The sequence below is a fragment of the Microtus oregoni genome, unplaced genomic scaffold, assembly GCF_018167655.1.
Source record: "Microtus oregoni isolate MIOR12 unplaced genomic scaffold, Mior012 000020F_ref0000438, whole genome shotgun sequence".
NCBI classification, from domain to species: Eukaryota; Metazoa; Chordata; class Mammalia; order Rodentia; family Cricetidae; genus Microtus; species Microtus oregoni.
In genome coordinates this window covers 4,902,221-4,923,098 of record NW_024543079.1, presented here as the reverse complement: position 1 = coordinate 4,923,098, position 20,878 = coordinate 4,902,221, and the positions used below count along the sequence as shown (strand labels likewise).

General features: G+C 52.9%; 1 protein-coding gene across 1 annotated transcript in view; it reads right to left on the bottom strand.

The window, feature by feature from the left end:
• Cdh22 (cadherin 22) overlaps positions 1 to 20,878 on the bottom strand; it is a 123,735-nt gene that overhangs the window by 3,146 nt on the left and 99,711 nt on the right. Inside the window, exons 8-11 of the mRNA XM_041670875.1 lie at positions 19,344 to 19,480; positions 8,234 to 8,355; positions 8,028 to 8,145; positions 1,416 to 1,667 (exon numbers count right to left, since the gene is read on the bottom strand). Of these exons, the coding sequence (XP_041526809.1) occupies positions 1,416 to 1,667; positions 8,028 to 8,145; positions 8,234 to 8,355; positions 19,344 to 19,480 (629 nt within the window). The remainder of the gene's footprint in view (positions 1 to 1,415; positions 1,668 to 8,027; positions 8,146 to 8,233; positions 8,356 to 19,343; positions 19,481 to 20,878) is intronic.

The window sequence follows — 20,878 nt, the reverse complement described above, 5'->3', positions numbered from 1 at the left end:
GTGGAGAAGATAGATGGACCGCGTTTGGAGCTGGAGACCCAGGGCTGTGGAGGGGATGCCCAGGAGAGCAGATGGTGAGGATTGCGGGCGGCGGGCGACAGATGTGCCAGACCTGATCAGTGATTCCGCCCGTCACCTTTAGAGCACTGATGTGCACTTTCTTCGTTTGTGGGCAATTAGGCAGAAATTTGTTTGCACTGCCTCGGAAAATGAAACCGCTGTAAAGTGCACCCAATGGAAAAAAGGGTTTCTGAGCCGTGGGTATGCTGGGGCGGGAGGGGCTGTGCTCTTGGCCTCTGTGAGGATCTGAAGGGGCACAGTAGGTCACTGGAGGATGGACAGCACAAGGGGGGTTGTCATCTCCTGGGAGACTGGGCAGGGCTGGCGAGCATGGTCTCCAGAGAACTCCGTGCTCTGGCTGTTGTGTCTACAGTCTACACTAGGGTGGCCATGGCTGTGACGGCAGTCAAAGGCTGTTCACATCTCCGCTCACTGGGGACACTGGGGTTCAAATAGCTTCTGCTACCAGTGTCCCCAGAGTCTAAAGACGTTGTCCCAGGTGCCCTAAGGTGCCCCAAGGTGTTGTTTCATGGCAGGTGTTAGAGTTAGAGGTGGAGACACAGACCAAGGAGACCTAACCTGTGCCACCTTAGCCAAGCCAAACCTCTGTGAACCTCAGTTTCTTCATCTGAGACAGGTTGATACACCTAGCCATGCAGCCATGCTTCTCTTTACGGAGAACAAATAAGGGCACTAAACAAGAGAATTTAAAAGCTAGGCTTGGTGTCCATGTCCCTCCTCCTGTCCTCCTTGAAACAGAGATTTGTGTCAAATAGGTTTGTCTCAAACTCCCTGTATAGCCAAAAATGGCCTTTAACTTCTGATACCCTTGTCTCTCCTTCTGAGGTGTTTTTATCACAACCCTGCACCCCCCCCCCCGATTTATGCAGTACCAGGGATTGAACCCAGAGCTTCGTGGACGGTGGGCAAGCACTCTACCAATTTGGTCACACCTCAAGTCCCTGTTTCTTTTTATTGATAAGGGGTGTCATTCTGTAGTCCAGGTTGGTCTGGAATTTATTACATAGCCCAGGCTAGCCTCTAACTTGCAACAATCCTCCTGCCTCAACTTCCCAAGTGCCGAGATTCCAGGAGAGACCCACCAGACTGGGCTATACATGGGGTTTTAAACACTAGGGAGTCTTGAGCTATGGGAGGGGCACTGCATGAACTCTGTTCCAAGTGGGCCACCATCTGCACTTGAGAGACTTCCCATGGGAGCTGCCAGAAGAGGTCAGAGATGGTTCTAGCCAGTCTATCGTTATGTAGGGGAGACTGAGGCTCCCTTCCCAGGCTGTGGTCTATCTGGGCAAGGATGCCCAGGTTCAATAATGGTGGGATGCGCATGAACTCACCGACCAGAATGAGGACACAGACCAAGAGAGCAATGAGTGCGCCGGGGCTGAGAGAGGCAGCCATGACAAAGGCGGTGGTGTTACAGGACTGGATGGTGCCGGAGCTGTCGCAGCCACAGATGCGGATGGTGAGGGTGCCCGTGCTGCTCAGTGTGGGTGGCCCACTGTCCACAACAAGAATGGGCAGGAGGAACACATCCTGCTCTTGCCGATTGAAGCCCACGTGCTGTGTATGCACCGCAGCTGTGTTATCTGTGCGGGAGAAACGGGCGGTATGTGACTCAGGGCTGGGCCAGACTCCGGCGCAGCCACATCCTGAGCCCACCTTGAGATCTGCCCCTTCACACCCTGAACTGCTGCCTCTCCAAGGATCTCCCCTAGTTCTGCCCCAGCTGCTGAGATCCTCTGGCTCACAGAGCCCCTGGGTGTCCTCAGCTGTCCCTGGATTCGGTTCCCAGCTGTCCTAAGTGTGTTTTCATCAATTCTAAGATGTTTTGCTCCCAGCTGTGCCAAGGTACTGTTCCCAGCTAATCCAAGATTCTGTCCCCAGCTGGGCCAAGGTCCTGGCCTTGGCTATGCCAACTTTTTTCCCCATTGATATCAAAGCTTTGCTTTGTTCCAGATTCAGCTCCTATTTCAAATGCACTCTGCTTTTAGGTGTCCTGTGGTCCTTGGTTGTGGTTTGCTGGACCTTGACAAATCCAAGGTTATCAGAGGTGAATGGCAGCACTGGCTGGCACGAGCCTGTCGCTGAGGGGCCTTTCTGCTCTCCATGTTACTTTGAAGTTCTGGAGCTTCCGGGGTGGGGACACGGCCTTCATGGCCAGATGAGGAAGCCACAGAGCCTCAGCCTCCCTACCCAAAGTTATCCTTTTCACACAGGTGGCCAGAGAGAGGGGTAAATTGCACAGCGGTGCCTATTGCCCAGCCTGAGCTTGCTGCAGACCAGGCAAAACTGGCAAAGGGAAACTAGTCTGGCAGTATAGGCCAAGGGACAGGTGGCACTCACTTCCTCCCCTTTTCCTGCCTTATCCACATCTGTCCCACGTGTACCAGGCAGCACTGACCCTTGCTTTCTGGGAGCGCCTCTCAGTCCTGCACAGTGTGGGGGTCTGATGGGCTCAGAGCCCCAGGAGTGACACTCCATCTCTGTTGATGGCTCTGCTGCTTGCCTGTCAGGCTCAGCTCCCCTTAACCTTGTCAGCACGGGTTCTCACCTGAGACCTTGGGAGCCCAGCGTCCTTTCCCACTGTTGTGGGTACCAGGTATCTCAAGGAAACCTATGCGTGTGTGGAGAGGCAAGCTGAGGTCTTCCTGGGGCTAGTTTTTAAACTACCTCAGCCCAGGGCCTAGCCAGTTTCCCTAGCTGCCCCTCTCCACAGTCTCCCAAGTCTGGTCTTCTTTACCATGAGCACAATGATGAGGAAAGAGCCCTTGGGATGACTGCTTCACGGCCTTGGACACACACAGGAGGTGGGCAGAGGTTCAGATGTAACGAGGTTCAGTGTCTTTTTCTACCCACTGTTGTGCACGGTTGAACATTTCCATGTAAGTGTTAATAACACGTATGCACCGTGCACCAGCTCGCTCTGTCCTCAGTGCCCGCATCAGTAAACAGAGCCAGAGTCTCACCTCACAGTGAGGATGGAACAGAATTATTCCCAGCACACAACAGTTCCTCCTAAATGCTGGTTGATGGTTCTCGCACGTGCCGCACCCCACACCTGCTCCCTGTTTGGATGTCTCTGCCTCTCGCTTCTGCAAGTCTCTGCTATCTGGGACATCCCCTCTGCCTTCTTGTCTGGGCAAATTCCTCATCCATCATGCTTCATCTAGATATAACCTCTCCTCCATGGCTTCTTTTCTCCACTTCCCTGAGAAGGAGGGATTTTTAGCTCCAGTGCCCTGCTTTGATGACGTGGACCCATGCATGGCATGGTCCTGTTGTGGCACTGGTCACCTTGTAAGAAGCAAATGTGCGCCTGTTTCTTCTCTCCTGGCCAGCTGGAGCCTGGCCCTATGCCAGTCTCAAGGGAGCAAAGTTTGAAGGGACCACAACTCTTAGGCTAAGCGGCAGCTACAGGTGAACAGTCCTCAAGAAAGTTCTAGCTTAGCCTCTGGAGCCTCCTGTTAAAGGCTGAGGCAGCTCAGGCTAAGAAACACTGCCTCCGGCCAGGGAAGAAAGGAGACCCAAGCACAGAGGGCAAAGAAGGGGATGGAGGGGGTGCATCCGCACCAACTGGGTGCTTCTCATATATCAACCTGTGGGCACCTGATACACACATTTAGCTCCTAACTGTGGCTGGGGCAGGGTCTTCCTGGTGTATATGTAAACTAAGCTCAGCAAGAAGTGACTCGTGAGGCCGGCATGGTGGCTCAGCAGATGAAGGGGCTCGCACCAAGCCTGACGACCTGAGCTTCACCCCTAGAACTAACGTGGATGGAGAGACCCAACTCATATACGTTATCCTGTGACCTCTAAATGCCATGTGACTCAGGACACAAAATAAATAAACGTCACTTCAAAAATTTTCAAAGAAGTGACTATGGGCTGGAGAGATGGCTCTAGCTATCATTATATACACACACTTTCCGCTTTCCAACATCCACCCATCGTCCATCCATCTACCCTCTACCGCCCACGGATTCATCTGTCCATCCATTCTCTAGCCTTTATACGTACATTCACTTTCCATCAGCCATCCACCCATCCACACATACCTCACACCATCCATCCACAGATCTATCTACCCATCAGTCCTCTCGTCTTCATACATCTGTCCACTTTCCAGCGTCTATCCGTCTCTCCTCTATCTATTCGCTATCCTCCATCTCTGCTCTTTCTATCCTCCAGCACTCTGTACCCATCCTCTGTATCCCACCTACCCATCCACTCTTCATCACTTACCTCTCCATCCGTTCAGCTTCTTTATATACCTATTTATCCCTCACCTATCCATCCATCCTCCTTCCGCCATCCATCAGCTTCCACTCCTTCATCCATCTTCCCTCGCTTGCCATCTACCAATTCCTTCCCTCCTCCCTCCTTTCCTCCTCCCTCTCTCATTCTCTCTCTTCCTTCTTCAGTTTTTAGTTAACTGCTGCCGCTAGGCTGCCTGCCGGCTGCTGGGGAGGAATAATGTCGCGCTAAGTCAGCTGTTGCCTGGATCAGAGCTCAGCTGCTGATGTCAGAGGCGAACACTAATTGAAGGAGCCCACAGCTCGGTCTAGGATCACAGACTGTGAGAGTACTGGGAAGGACCAGAGTGGGAAGACTGTGTGAGAGGATCTGACCATGCATGGGAGATCAGGGAGAGTTTCCTGGGAGAAGGGATAGATATGTGAGCGGAAGTTCATCCTGGGGGGTAAGTCCAGGAAATGAGAACAGCCCATGTGCTGGTGCTGAGGCTGAAGCCCAGCCCGTGGCTGGAGGGAGGCAGAAGCCCATCCTGGGAAGTTTAGCAGGCCAGTTTTCATAAGGAACTTGAGCTACTTTCTGAAAAGCCGGCGACCATTGATTCGTGGGCTTTAAACCAAGAAGTGACCCAGTGATACATCATCCATTCATTCCACAGCAAATCTGAACGGAACACTCTCTATACATCAGGATTATTCTAGCCCCTGGAGACATGACTGTGAATAAGATAGACATGGTTTCTGTCCTGGCTTGAACCTGCCTGGTAGCCAAGGACACTTACAATAAAAAATACAGGCATTGCCATGGGCTACAGGTCAGAAACGTCAGTGTGTTTTGTGAGAGACAATAGCAGTAGTGGCGGCAGAGAGATGCAGACAGATTTGAGAAATGAGTGGCTGGCCCTGGCCCAGCCTCCAACTGCCAAGCAAGACGGAGATGCTGTCCCAGAGTTGCTGTCTCCCACTACGCGGTCAGATGTTCTGAGCACTCAGAGCCCTGCTATACCTCCGCCCGGTGGAAGGGGATTCCTGGGGTACTGTCTGACCCCATCCAGCTGCCTTCCTCTGAGAAGCCACTGACCACCCCAGGCCCACCCCACCCCTCAAGGCGGGACCCGTGCCCGGGAGTAGCATCCATCCATCTGGCTCGACATCCATCAGCGTCAATCCCTGGCTGCAAAGGCAATATTTATAAATCACATTTCCAAACTGGCTACACATTTGTACAAAGAAGCAGATGGGTTGGGGTAGTCGCTTGTCACCTAAGATATTTATATGGCGAGGAGGTGGGGGTTGCGATGTTGAGGGACGGGGCTGAAGGGCTGGAGGAGGAGGCTTTCCATGGCTGCTCTGACCTCATGAGGCTAAGGCTACCCTGTCCCCAAAGCTTGCCCTAGAGGACAACCCCAAAAGGGAGCTCTGGAGGTACCTAAGCTGGGAGAAAGAGCAGGGGTGGAACCTCGGGCCCCAGAGTTGTGAAGACCCCTGAACTTGGAGAGGCAGGCACAGGACTGACCATGGGCACCAGCTCAGGGTAGGATGGGAGGGATGTGTGGGCTGAGTTGTACTGGTTGTTGAATTACTTCCAAAAAGATTTAAATAGCTGTGACTCTGAGCTTCAGTTTCTCCTACAGCCTTATCCCTTCTCACAGCCATGCCTCTGCCCTCCATGGAGGGGCTGATGCCAGACACAGCAGGGGCTCCAGGGTCCAGCTCTAGCTGCCTGTCCTTGTCCTCCAGGCTCAGTTGTCAGAGAGGCTCTGTATGGTAAAGACTCTTAACAGGGCTCCTGGGAACACAGATGGGTTTGACTTCAGAGGCCTTGAGGCTTCTCCCTGTAGGGGGTAGGGTTTAAAACCCTTGGGAGTGACCCCAGGCCTGTTCCAGGACCAGAAAGAACCAACATGGTCTAACCCCACCCCCACCCCATGCCTCTTGATGTCCCTTTCTACTTCTGTTTTCCATTTGTTTGAAACTCGCTGTTTCCGCCACCAGACGGTTTTCACTCCGGTTATCTGAGTGGCTCACTCCTAGCTGCCTTTAGTTTCCATGTATTTGTGTAAGTGTAAGTATATGCGCGTGTGTGGTGTGTGCTTGTGTGAGCATGGATATGCAGTGCACCTGCCTGTGTGTAAGAGGCAGATGCTGGTGTCCCCTGTCTTCCTCTATTCTTTTCCACCTTAATTTCTGAGGCAGGGTGTTCTTGGTCAGGAACTCGCTGATTAGACTAGGCTAGCTGGCAGCATGTTCTCAGGGTCCTCCTGTCCTTGCCTCCCAGTGACAAGTTACAGAAACATTCTATTGTGCCCAGCTGACATGGGTGCTGGGGATTTGAACTCACGTCCTCATCCTTGCACAGTGGGCACTTGACCCACTGAGCTATCGCCCACCCGTTTCATCGACTACTCACTAGAGAGGCCCTCCCAGACCACCTTTTGTTTTCAACTTCTTGGCACACGATTTACCGAACACCTACAAGGTGCCAGCATTGCTCTGGGCACCCAAAGTCCCACAACGAACAGAATGAGGCCCAGACTCTTGAGGATCAAGACTGTGCTCTCCTTCCTCCCTGGCCACTCATCGTGTCTGACATATTATTGATTTGTTTAATTTCTGTCTTGCTTCAATAGAATATGAACTCTACGAGGGCGGAGATTCTCTCCCATCTGTCATTGTATTTCCAGGGTCCAGAGCAGAGCTTGCCACATAGGGATTATGTCTCAACGGTGTTTAATAGTCTGAAAGTAGACAGTGAGAGTTTGGGGTCTGCAGTCTACCCCAGGAGCCCTCCTTTGGGGGTACCCGACCACATCAAGTGCTGTGTATTAGCCCCATTTTTAGACAATGAAATGGAGACGTAGACAGGAAGTCATGGAGAGCCCTTAGCTGAGTGTGGGCTGCCTGCTGGGGTCCTCACTCCTGTCCGTTGACATCCGCCTACCTCAGCTTTGGCTTGGCTTTTTAGAGATTTCAATACCATTGTCATGAGTACTTCGGAGGAAGGAGTGCAGTATCATGAAAGACTCAGCTCAGGCAGGTGGGCAATTGCTTTTGCAGGGGGGAAACTGAGTCACGGAACATCTATACTGTATAGAGACAAGTGTCTCTCTCTCTCTCTCTCTTACACACACAGAGAGAGAGAGAGTGTGTGTGTGTGTGTGTGAGTGAGTGTGTGTGTGTGTGTTTGTACCTTATGGGTGTGGGTTTGAAACCCCCAAGTGTAGATGTGAACTGAACTGGAAAGGTTCAGTAGGCCTACACCCTGAAGGACCCTGCAGGACTCTGGGAAGGCCCTTTTCCTTCTGAGACAACTAAGGTGGGGAGGGGTGGAAAAGCTGCCTGCCACTGTGTTTCTGAGGATGCCACAGGAACTTGAGCTGGACGGCACTTTGAACCACATGTGCGGGTCTGTGTATGGCTCTGCCTTTCTGTCACTTGGCTCAGGGACTGTCCTCCAATATCTACCCTACGGCTCCCCTGGGTGCTCAGCTGACATTCTCTGCCCTTGGGATACATCCCTTCACCCTGCCAACCCTCAGGGTTGACCAGTGACTGGGTGTCAGCCATAACCGGCTTCATACTCTGTGATCTTAGACCCAGCTCCGGCTCTCATGGAGTCTTAGTTTCTACAGAGGAGGAAAGCAATATGCCGGTCCTCTCTGCCACCCTGGGGGTGGTGGCTCACAGGTAGCTCACCTTGGATGTCCAGCAGAGAGAAATGAGGGTTGCTGGGTGCTTCTGGTACCAGGCGAAAATAGAAGCGGTGACCACCCTGGGGCTCATCTCTGTCCACCACGCTGATAGTCTGGATAAGCTGTAGGGTAGGGAGGGGCAGGATACAGAATGAGGTGAGGTGGGGGCTCTGGCATGACAGCTCCCTGGTCCCCAGTCCCTTTGGGTACCTGGCCTGGCTTGGCGTCCTCACACACAGCTGCCTCGTAGGGTGTAGCCAGCTCTGGAGGATTGTCGTTCACATCCAGGATTCGGATCCGGAGGGATGCTCTCGATAGCTGAGCATGATTGTCTGTGAGAAGAGCGAGGAGGGCAAGCAGCTTCAAGGATGAGATTAGACAACTGCTCACTCCCGAAAGATTAGGCAGTGGAGTCAACCCGACAGACGCTTTGTGCTATCCAATGGGGACATCTGGGCTTGAGTAATCACACCATGATCCTTACTCCAATCTCCTAAGCATTTCCACTACCCTACACCATTAGCATCTCCACCATTTCCATCCATCCCCACCACCATCTCTGTGCCATCTTCTGCACCATGCCCATCTCCACCACACCTATCCCATCCCCACCACCATCCTCTTTACCATCCATCTCTACCATTATTACCATGCCCATCTCCACTACCACCCACCTCTCCACCATGCCCATCTGCACCATTCTCATTCCATTGCATCCCCACCACCATCCTTCCCACCACACCCATCTCCACCATCACTATATCACCACGAACATCTCCACTATTGCCACTCCACCTCTGTGGTTACCATTACCATAATCATCTGCACCACCCTCCTCTCCATCTCCACCATCGTCTTCACCATACCCACCATCCCTATCATCCCTAGTGTCAATCCCACGGCCATTACCACCACAACCTCTGTGACCATGAACAATAGTACCAGCCATCCATCACCATCACTAATACCATCGTCGTCATCATCAATGCCATCACCATCATCAATACCATCACCATCATCACTACCATCACCATCATCAACACCATCACCATCATCAACACCATCACCATCATCAATACCATCACCATCATCAACACCATCACCATCATCAATACCATCACCATCATCACTACCATCACCATCATCAATACCATCACCATCATCAACACCATCACCATCATCACTACCAGGAGCACCACCACAATCTGCATTGTTACTGCTTTTACTGCCACCACCATTACCACTACTATGACTACCAGCAACACTATCTTCCCTGACTCTAGCAGGTAATGAACAGTAGCATCCTCACTGCTGTCTCCACCATCCCAGGAGATCATCATCACCACATCCATTAACTCCATCCTTGTTATTCCCCCATCCTCCCAGGTACTAAGGCCATCACCCTCATGGCCACTGTCCCTCTATCATCGACAGCACTAGCACCATCTCCAGTGTGGCTACAACGATGTCCAGCCAGTTCATACCACTGACACCTCCACCATAATCACCAGGTACCCTCAGATGAAGCCTCTGCCTCCGTCTTGTCACCCAGAGAGCACTGAATGGTCCCAGAGCACACATACCCATCGTTCAGCTGCCCTTGTGGATCCTGTGGTTTACTAAAATTCATGTCCCCCACACTGCAAAAGAGAAACTGAAATATGTGGCCAAGTCTAGACACTGGGTCAGCTGGTGACCAAGCCCCTAAATTGTTGCTCTCAGTACACCTGGCCCTGCAAAGACCAGATGAGTCCAAGTATGTGCATTTGGCTGGCAAACGGGATAGAATAGCTTGTCCCTCACAGTTGGGCAGATGGCTGGAATCTGAAGAGATGGAGAAGAGGCCTGAGTTTCAGGGGTGGTTGAAACCTTGACCCAGACCTTGAGCGGGGACAAGACCCTGACATCAGTTTCTATACCTAAAAGGTGGACAGGGTGTGGTGTTCAAGACTGAGTCTGCCTCTGCCACTAAGGAGCTTTGTCAGCTCAGCAAAGTGAACTGACTTCTCTGTGTTTGTTTTCTCGCCACGAGTTAAGAGTTACAAAGTGCTGGGAACTGTGTACACAGCACTGAAGATCGGCACACAGGTTTGTAGTAGTAACAGAGAACTGGCTGCCTCAGCCTGGCCTCTCTGAGCCCTTCCCTGAACACTGGTCCTTCTAGCTTCCTCCTACCTGAGTCCTGTTGTTACCCCATCCTCAGTGAGCTTGAGCATGCTCACTACTGACCTTGTCTACCTGCTACTCACTGCAGGTGCAACCCCCAGGAGGGCAAATGTCACCCCACTTCCAAGCAGATGCTTGGATGGTGAGAGTCTCCAGCTGAGTTGGCAGAGAGCTATTTTGGGGGCAGTCTGGGAGTTCCCAGGAATCCAGGCACCCCATGAGTTTTGGAGGGAGTGGACCCATCTGCTCTGAACTCAGAGGCTGCTGGATGCTGACTGCAGCTGCTGGAGAGGACAGAACTGGAGATGGGAAGGCAGGTGGGCCACCTCTGGGGAAGGAGGGGAAGGAGGGAAACTCTTCCGTTAGCATTGCCGACCCCTTTTGGGAGTTCCCCTCAGTTGGGGCCATGTTATCTCTTCAGTTTATCAAGATCTGCCACCTCACCAACTAGAGGGACTCTTCCGGGACCGAGGGAGGGGAGTCGTGACTGGGGATGCCGAGTGAGCCGTTATTTTTAAGAGTATGTTGCCAGAGAACCTCCACAGGCAGATGGAGGCAGGCGGGTGTCTGTCTCCCAGCTGATGGTGGGGCTAGTGAGGGCCTGAGTGTCCTCTCTGGCAGCCTGCCTCTGTAGTAGGGGTGTGGGGCTAGAGGAGAGGCGGGAAAGACTTGGGAGCATGGCAGCTCCCTCATGAAGGGCAGTCACCTTCTACCCAGGTTCTGCAACTGGGAGTCCCCTGTTGTCACACCATGGCATGTGCTACACCTGGGCCTTCCCAGCCTCCTCCTTCAACGTCACACATAGGTCACTTTCCCAACAGAGCCCTGTCCTTTTGTCTGAGGAAGGGTCTCAGAATCATCTTTGCTCCTGACCCCCCTCTCCCCTCATCCTGTGCCTTCAACATTAGGCAATGTTTCTCACCCCTGGAAACTCATCCAAGAAGCCTTAAAAAATACCAGTGCTAAAGGTTGGCATTGCCCAAGGAATTTCATTGTGTACGCAGCTCCAAACTCTGCCTTGGGGTGAGTGGCAGGCCTCTGATATCGTCCAGTCCTGCCTGGTCAGTTCATGTCACTCAATCAGTAATAACTGGAAGGCCTGCATGTAGCCCTGTAGCACCTTCCAGGGGTCTGTTGTGAAGCAAAACACTCAGCAGTGTTTAGCCTTCACCTCTCCTGTTTATGACCGCACGTGGGTCTCCATACAACCCAGGCAAAGGTGAGATCAAGCCTGTTTTGTAGATGGGGAAACTGAGGCAGGGGCGGGGGGGCGAGAGTCGGGAACATCCCTGGAGTTGGCCAGCTTCCTAACTCTAAGAGTGTGGTCCAGACACAATGTCTGGTCCTCCTGCTGCCCGACTCTTTGTCGATCCAGTGGCAGCTGCTCAGACTCAGGCAGAGCAGACCTCACCCAGTGCCCAGTGGCAGGTGCCCCCTCCAGGGGCCAGGTCTCCCATGGCCCTCCTCCCCATTGCCATCTCAGTTCAGCTGACTGACATGCAAATTAGTTTAATTATTTCTTCTTCTAAAATAAATTATATTTTGCAGTAGCTGCAATATGTTGTGTCAGGCAAAATTACATTCAATATTTTTAAACTAATTGATGCAGCCTTGAGGAAGGCTGATTGACAGCCCAGAGCTGAGCGGGCCTGCAGCCTTAACCGATTCCTAAATTAAAATTAAACGTGCTCTGGCCTGGCGCTTCCTTAGTCAGTTGGCTTGCTGTGCATCTGGGGAGGTGGCAGGTGGAGCCCCAGGGGTCGGAAGAGGCTGGGAAGGAGGGCTCTGGGAGAGTAGCTGGACTGGTCTCTCAGCCTCCCGGTGCCCTGGGGTTCCCCAAGCACAGCAGCTGGGGTGAGGTTGGACATTTCTTCATAACAGAGGCTTGTGGTTTTCGCTGACGACTGTGGAATGGGAGTCTCCTTTGTACCAAGGACACAGGAATGAACAAGAACAACACGGCCTTTCGGTGTAGAAGTGGAGACAGACACCACTCCAGACTGTGACAAGAATTGAAAAGCTCAGGGACTGAGCACATGCAGCAAGAAGTCCTGCCCTGCTGGGTGTGGGCACGTTTTCTATGGAGCAAGTGACATTTCTACTCATATCTAACTGGGAAGTAACCAGAGGAAGGGGATGGGGGAGGGAGATTGCTCTGGGGAGAGTGATCGGCACATACAAAGGCCCTGGGGTCAGAGAGTGTGGGAGGGTTCAGATCACTAACAAGGGAAAGAGTCATTCATGGGACATTTAGACTCAATTGAGCAGAAAACAGAGATGGATGGGGCCAGTGGGAAAGGAAGAGGACATAGGGCGTGGTCTAGTGACCAGAAGGAAGGTGTCACCTTCCTCCTGAGAAAGGCAGAAGACATATATCAAACCCTTCAGGGTCTGTGCCTCCAGCATCATCCTGTCAACTGTGAAACAAGGAAGGCATTTGAATCAATGCTGTTTGGTGGATGAGGAAATGGGCTCAGAGAGGTGAAGCTTTGTCCCTGAGGTCTCACAGGGATGCTGACAGAGCTGGGTCTGGATGAGGTCTGCTTTCAAAGAGAGAGTTTCTAACTAACAGAGATTTTTAACACTTCAGCTGCCAGAACCCTTCCAGGCCCCGAAGGTCCTGCCTCCTCCAGGCAGCTCTCCCTGACTGCCCTCAGTCCAAGCCTTGTATTCTCTCCGACAAGGTCTCGTGGCCTGGTTTAGATGGCCAGCATGTCCCTGGCCTTGGCTGTCTCTGCCCTTCACCCTTCACCTCCTTCCTGATGGCTTGTTTGATGATTCCCCCACCATCTCATGCCCATGACTTCCTGTGATACACGCTATCACGGCTTTTACTGGGTACCATGCATTTTTTTTAAAGTGTGTCTGTCTGTCTGTCTGGGTGCAGGTGCAGGTATGAACGGTTACTTGGAGGCCTCCGGTGCCATTCTCAATAATGTCATCTCCCTCCTTCGAGAAGGGTCTCTCATGGGGACTTGCTGACTAGGCTATGCTGGTTACTGTGAATCCTGGGGGTTCTCCTGTCTCTTTCCCACCTGAGTCCTGATTGGACTCAGGTCTCTGAGCTCTCAAAGCAAGTGCTTTACAGAGCCCACATCCTATCTCTGCCGCCCTCATTCACCTCCTCTGTGAGTAGAAGTTTTGTTTAACACTGCATGCCGTAATAGATGCTTAGTAAAATTGTGTGTGGTGAGGGACTCTCCCTGTCTGTGGTTTCCATGCCTGTGTTCAGAAGAGACTCTGAGAAGGGACTGGGGCACGATGTGCCTGCACCCCTCCAAGGACCCATGAAAGGACCAGGGAAACCAACATCACATCAGCAATATTAGTGGGCGGATGCTGTGACTTTCCTTGAGCACCACAGAGAAAGAGGAGCCCAGAGAGAGAATGCGGGGAGGCATTGAGAGTGGGAAGTAGGGATGGAGCCAGAGGAGAGGTCATCTTTGCACCCACTTAGTATGATGGACAGGGGAGGGGTACAGAGTGGAGGGACCCTCTCCCTGACAGCCCCCAGTCCCGCCCTACCCTCCTCCTCAGGGAATTAGATTGCTGTCCCTACCCTAGGTGCTGATGAGAGCCAGTCGGCTGGGCAGGAAGATTGATCTTCCCAATTACCCACAGCCCAGGCAGGCGTAGGAGGCGGGGTGGGGGTGGTGGAGAAGAGGATCTAGCGAAGGGTGTGGTGACAGCCTGGAGTGGCCTCTTAGCATGTCTTGCCCTGTCCCCATGTTCCTTTTTGGGAGACAGAAGGTTCAGGCACCCTTCTCTGTCTCTCTCAAGAACTTTGGTCACGTGCTTGGCTCCAATGTGCAGAGTGTGGGCTCGGACTCCTCTACAGCAGAGGGACTTCAGGCGAAGCAGGGGCTGTAAAAACAGTATCTGGGATCTGGGCACTGGGAGAAGTTTTCCTTCTCTTGGGGCAGAGTGGGCTATCCTACTGAGACTCTGTACACATCACAGTCTCTGGCCCTGTTGGTATCTGCTAAGTGCTCAGGATCCTGGAGATCCCACTCAGCCCAAGAGAAACTAAGAAATGATTTACACACTGCAGAGGCCAGGAAGTCACTGCCTCTCAAAGCAGCCTCCACCATGCAGGCAAGTGGCCCATCTTGGCTTCCACGGCTCTGGCTCTATCTTGACACCACGCATGAAGTTAACATGAGATATCTTACTAGCTCCAGGCTGTTCTGTTCCCTCCTGTTCCCTCTTATCCAGGCCAAGGAAACGGTGAACACCTTACATCTGACCATAGCACTCTTCTGCTCAAAGACCTGCACTAGCTCCCTAAAGCCCCAACACCTGGCTGCATGGGGGGGGGGTGGAGGGACGACACTCAAGACCCTTGCTAAAGGGTCTTGCATCTGTATCCTCTCCTCAGCTCGCTACTCCAGCCATATACATCTCTCTGTTCCCAGAGGGGGTTTCTAATCCTCTCAGTGTTGATTCACAGAGAGATAAAAATCTCAGCTCTTAGAAAGCCTTCCTCTACCAGAGACCTACCTTGGAGTCCCTTCTTCTGTCCCTCAGTGGTGAGCCAGCCCCTCCCTGCTCCTCAGACCTCTCCAGAGCACCTCGTTTGCACTCTAGGTTCTCCTTGCTCTCTCCTCCCCGCCCCGGAACCGAGGAAAGCCACTACCATTTGTTCAGCAAGGTATCCCCATTGTGTGTGGGGGGGATAAGCAGTCCCTGACTGGGCGGGCACAGGGGAGGACTCCCTGGGGGAAGCCTTGGAGCCCCACTATGATCTCTCCTCCCCAGTCTCTGCTCCCTCCACAATGCTCCAAGGAGCACAGGACAGAGTCAGGAAGTCAGTTGCTCCTTCCTTGGCTTCCATTTCCTCATGTGAAACGGAGTGCAGTGGACCTGGATCACCATCTCTGACATTCCCCTGCCTCAGATACCTTCCCTGGCTACTAATCATACTTTGCTAAGTGTCTGTCAGGCACCTTACTAGAACCAGAAAATGTGATTGCCAAGCCCAGGGGGGATTTTTGTTTTATATGTGACACTGACCAATGCTTTTAAATAAACAAAGGCCACTCCATTCTGCAGTCTCTGTCCCTCTGCCCTCCAAGAGGGCGGGAAGTCATAGCCAGTTTAAAAAAGGGAAAACTGGGAGAGCAGAGGAACAAAACAGACAAGAGGTGACAAGGATCACACAAAGGGAACCTTTTCTCACTGCCCCGTTCCCCAGAGTGCATACATAAGCCCATTCCTTCCCACCCTCAGATTCACCTACACCTATCCAGTCCCCGGCCACAGGGTGCAGACTGGAACTTACTCTTGAAGGGGGTACAGTTGGCTGACACCAGTCAGTTTCTAGATCTGCACGCAAACTCATCTGTATGTAGGAAAACTCGGGGTGCTGGGAGATGTGGCTTGGCCCAGGGCGACCCTTGTGGGAGGATTCCAACTGCTTTGGGCAACACCCTGTCATGGACAGCCAGCCACCTTCTTTGCTGGCCGGATATGAGCTGATGACCCTGGTGGAGCCTGCTGCATGCACCTCACCTCCAGCCCCCTCTGCTCCATCCTTGGCTGTCCAAGTTCCCCCCAAGACTATCCCTTTACAACTGCCCTTTCCACCGAAGGATCCAGACACAAATTGTACTTTAAATTCAATATTGGTCATTAATATTTCATGATTACAAAACGTTAAAGATAATGTCAGTGGAAGGCGCGTCTGCATGGGCAGGATGGATGACTCAGAGGTTCGGGAGAGAGGAGCCAGCATACTAAGTGGGCCCCAGCCTTTGAGGTAATCCAGCGTGACAGGCGACTGCTCTGGCTGAGGGCGACATCCTCCGAGGGGCTCACAGAGCGCTGCAGCGTGTATAAATATTTCCCCTCTGATCTTTGTCACCTCTTGTTTGTTCTGCTTGGGAGCAGGTGGGGCTCTGGGACCCCTTGCGCATCCTGAGAGAGCCATGAGAACACTTCAGTGGGAGGAGCCAGTGGGGTGGCTCTGTTCCTGGTGCTCAGGGAGGATTGGATCACCCTGCATGGACTCCCTCTGCCTTAGCCCCCTCATTTGTGAAATAGATATGGTAACTCTGTCTTCATTAGACATGGCTTGAAGGTGGGGCTGGTAGGGGTTATTTGCTACAGATTGTGTGTGTGTGTGTGTGTGTGTGTGTGTGTGTGTGTGTATGTCTTGCTGGAGGTGGACATCAATGTCTTCTCTATGTCTCTTTATATGTTAAGGCAGGGTCTTTCACCTAAACCCAGAGTTGGCCAGTCTGTTTAGCTGGCCAACTTGCTTTGGAGATTCCTTGTCTCTTCCTCCTGAGAAACAGGTTAGAGGTGGATTGCTATACCTGCCTGGCATTTATGTTGGCACTGGGGATTTGAACTCTGGCCCTTGGGTTTGCATTGCAAGCACTCTTCCCATGGAGCCATCTCTCTGGTTTCTTACCTTATTTTTTATTGTAGATATGTACGTACCTATGTATGTATGTATGTGCGAACACATGCCATGGCACACTAATGTGGTCAGAGCACAATTTGTAGGAGTTGGCTCTCACCTTCTACCATGTGGGTCCAGGGACTGAACTCAGGTCGTCAGGCTTCGAGGCAAGGGTCCCACCCACTGAGCCACCTTGCCAGCCTTTTATTTTGAAACAGGATCTACAGTTGAGCCGAGGTTTACCATCTAGATTGGCTGGTCGGTAACCCCAGGAATTTGCCTCTTTACCTCCTGGTGTTGGGATTATGTCATCATGTTCCCCTCAGTGTGAAAACTGGGACTCAGAGCTCAGCAGGTCCTTTGTACACAGAGCTATCTCCCCAGTCCCAGACCAAGGAAGTGTAACAGGGCACAGGACAGGGAGAGCTGAGCTCTGGAGGAGGCCAGGCAGGGCTGGGAATTTGCCCAACGGATTTCACCTGAGTCCGTTTCCTCATCCACACACTGGGGCCAGCTGTAGAGCCAACACTTCTTAGACATGGAGATCCAGTGAGCTCATCACTGTGAAGGGACTGGCTTCCAGTGGGCGGAAAGCTAAGTGCACAGTCAAGATGGTCAGGGAAGCCTTGAATGAGGCTTACTAACGCTGAGAGGTTTCTCTGCACTAGGATCTGAAGTGTGCCATTTGTTAGTAGAGAGATGACAAGTGGGCAGGAACTGTGGATTGAAGCTCCGGGGGGCGCCTCAAGCCAGACTGGGAGCCAGCTTCTCCTTTCAGAGTCTCACCCCCCATCCCCATGGTCAGCTGGTGGGATGTAGTGGGTTTCCTGAAGGCAGAGAGCTCACAGCCACGGGTGCCAGGTGAGCATGTAGAGGGAGCCGCGTGGTGAGAGCGCTGGGCTCAACCCAAGGGGGGACTTGCTAGTGGCAGGATCTCGGACAGGTGACAATCTAGGGCCAAGAGAGGAGGCACCTCTGTCTGCTGGTCAGGGTCAGGCCTGTCTTCCCCATGCGCAGAGCCTCAGTGACAGCTGCCTTGGAGTAGGCGAGGGAGGCTCAGAAAGTGGAGGAACTCTTCCCCCCCATCCAGGTCCAGCTACTTCCTCTCCAGCCACCTTTGTTCTCTCTTCCAAGCGTAGGAGGAGTGGATTCAAAGGCTCCCAGACGCCCGCACTGAGGGCTGAGCCGGCTTTGTGTTTTCCTTTAAACTGCAGTTGAAAGAGACTAAGGGAACTTCAGCCTAGGGACTTCCTCGGCCCTGCCATGGGCCAGCGGGGGCCTCCGAAGTGGGAGGAGGAAGGGAAGACGGGCACAGGGAGGAGGGGAAGGCCAGCAGGAGGGCTCAGGGATTGGGGTCGGTTTGAGCTGCCCTAAGGCTGAGGCTCAGACACTCCTGAATCACTCAAGATGGCTTTCTGGCATTTTGCTGACGAGGCCTGCAGAGGTGACAGACAACACCGGAGAGCAGGTGGGAGCAGAAGAGGCCTGGCTGGCATTGGCTGGCTCTGCCCACTCCTGGTGCCCCCTGAGCGCCCTCCCTCTGCTTCCCACCTCCACAGCCTTACTTCCACAGGGCCCTCCTTTCTTCTCCCGGCTCAACCGCCAGCCGCCCAGTGACTCCAAGCTAGGCCCCCACTTCCAGATACTTCTCCCCCAGAAGAGCCAGATTCCTGTAGTGTGTTTGACATCTGTATCCTTAAGCCTTTGACCCTGCTCCATCAGCACCCTGGGGCTGCAGCTTATTCTCATTCCCACTCTTCCTGGCCCAGGCTTGGCTATCATCCCTTCCCCAACACCGCGACTTCTGACCAAGCTCCCCACTTCCTCTCAACCCCCTGTCTGTTCCAGACAGCCCTCTAAGCTCAAAACCTGCCTCATTCCAACCTTAGGATGAGTGGAGCCTGCCAGGGGCGAACCACTCTGCCCTGCTCCAACTGTTTTGGCCCCATGCAGTTCCTCTAACACACCGGTCAGCTACCACCCACCCAGGAGCGTTTGGCCAGTCTCTTCCTCCTGCCAGAGCTGTCTCTCCTAGGTGAGACATGGTGCCCTGGTCATCCTGAGGTCTTATGAACCGGTTTTCCCGGAGTATTCTTTGCCCCAGGGAAACACGGCCACCTTTCTTTGGTCCCCTTTTCTTTTCTTTTTTTTTTTAAATTTTATTTTTTTAATATTTATTTATTTATTTAGTATATAATATCCTTTCTGCGTGTATGCCTGCAGGCCAGAAGAGGGCACCAGACCTCATTACAGATGGTTGTGAGCCACCATGTGGTTGCTGGGAATTGAACTCAGGACCTTTGGAAGAGCAGGCAATGCTCTTAACCGCTGAGCCATCTCACAAGCCCTGGTCCCCTTTTCTTACTGTTCCTTTGTACCATGTCACATGGCCTGACATACTAAGTACACCTTTTTTTTTTTTCAGTTTGTGGCTGGCCTCCTATGAAGGCAGATACTAATCCTCCTTTCTAAGACGCTAGACTGAAGCTTAGCTTGTAGTAGAAGTTCAGTGAACGAGGGAAGAAAAGCGGGCCTCTATACTAGTCCTTTCATGTGGGACTTAGATCTCCTTCCTGGAGATCTGATTTAGCCCACACTTATACCCAAGTAGGAACTTTGCCTAGTTTCTTATTCTGTGCCCCGTCTCAACCCTTGACCCCTCCCCCATGTGACTTGACTGACAGTTCAGTCTTTGCTCCGCCCCGGCCACCGCCTATTCACCGTTGAGCCTGCGCTCACCCAACTCACCTGCTTCCATGGCCAGCACGGTAATGTTGTGCCAGCCGGCAGTTTCACGGTCCAGCCCCTTGCCAGTCACGATGGCGCCAGTGTCTGCATCAATGTCGAAGATCTGATCCAAATCCGAGTCACGGTCAATGGCGTACCTGAGTGGGAGCAGGGTTGGGCTGATCAAATGCGCCCCAGTGTCGAGAGTCTGTGCCCACGATCTCCCAGTTCCACCCTACTTCAAGAAAGGGACTACCCCCTAGAGACAGAGGCTTAGCATCTCCCTGGAACTGGGGACTCCTGGATCTTAGGGGCAGGGACAGCCGTTCTGAGCCCTTGAATGGTCGGTCAGTGGGGCTACGAACTTGTACCCTAAAGTTGTGGAGAGGGCTGAAGACGACATCCCCGGGGGATGTCCACAACATCCCCAGGACAGATGGCTCTCTCCTTGTTTTTCTAAAAAGGAGGCCTCAGAATTGGGTTTCACAGTGAGAAGGGGACTAATTGGGGCTTTAGGGGTGGCAGAGGTAGCTGAGGGCTGACTGTTTTCAAGGAAAATCAAAGGATGTAAAATGGCTGAGCTGGAGGCGAGGAGAGCAATTTAGGACCATGGGGTTCTGAGAATTTTGAGCAGAAGAAGGGGTAGAGGCAGGTTAGAATGCTTCTGGAGGCCAAATGGTCCCCAGACCTGGTGGGGCAGCTGAGCCTGGCCTGGGAGGGTCTGTGACTGCCTCTGCTCCTCCTGCCTGCACAGCGCTCTTGCTAATCTGCAGCTTTTCAGTTGCCGCGTGAAAAAGCCCTTTGTTCCGCCTTCTTCCCAGGCCTTTGTGCTTCGGCTCCAGGCCTGAAAGGCCCGTGTCCAACACATGTCTCAGGCGGCGGAGGCCCAGAGAGGCCCCGCCAGCGCCCGCCACCACTTTTTGCACTGATAACACAGGCGGGGGTGCCGTGGCTACGCACAGACAAAAGCCTGGCATGCAGGCAAAGGCGCTTTGTGCAGCCAGGACAAAGCAGCCAGGCAGGGAGGAAAGCCTTACCTCTGCTCTTCCCCCAATCCTAGGGAGGGAAACTGAGGCCTGGGGAAGCAATGCCTGCAGGGCCCAAAGCCTTGAGAGGAGGCCTTTGGAGAGGCCGGGGCTGCATACAGGATCAACCCTCTCAAGACCTCAGTTTTTCTATCTCTCCCACAGGGATAATGGCAACCGCAGGGGTCTGAGTGTACCGCGTCTGCTTTTCCTGTCATTTGTTCACCCTGTGCGACCTTGAGCCAGCCTTCCACCTCCTTAGGCTGTTTGTGTGTCTAATTCAGAGCCACCTGATGCCCTGCTTTGGACTGGGTGACCTGAGGGCTGGTGGGAGTAGGTGAAGGCATGCAGCAGATGCTAGAGGGATTTGCCACGGGCAGGGTGGATTTTTTTAAAGCGTGTGTGTGTGTGTGTGTGTGTGTGTGTGTGTTCATGTGGACGTGCCTGTGCTCATGAGGGCTCTCAGGGATTCTCCATCCCTCTCTACCTTTCTCCCTTCTGACAATCTTTACAACTGGAAGCCACTGCTTC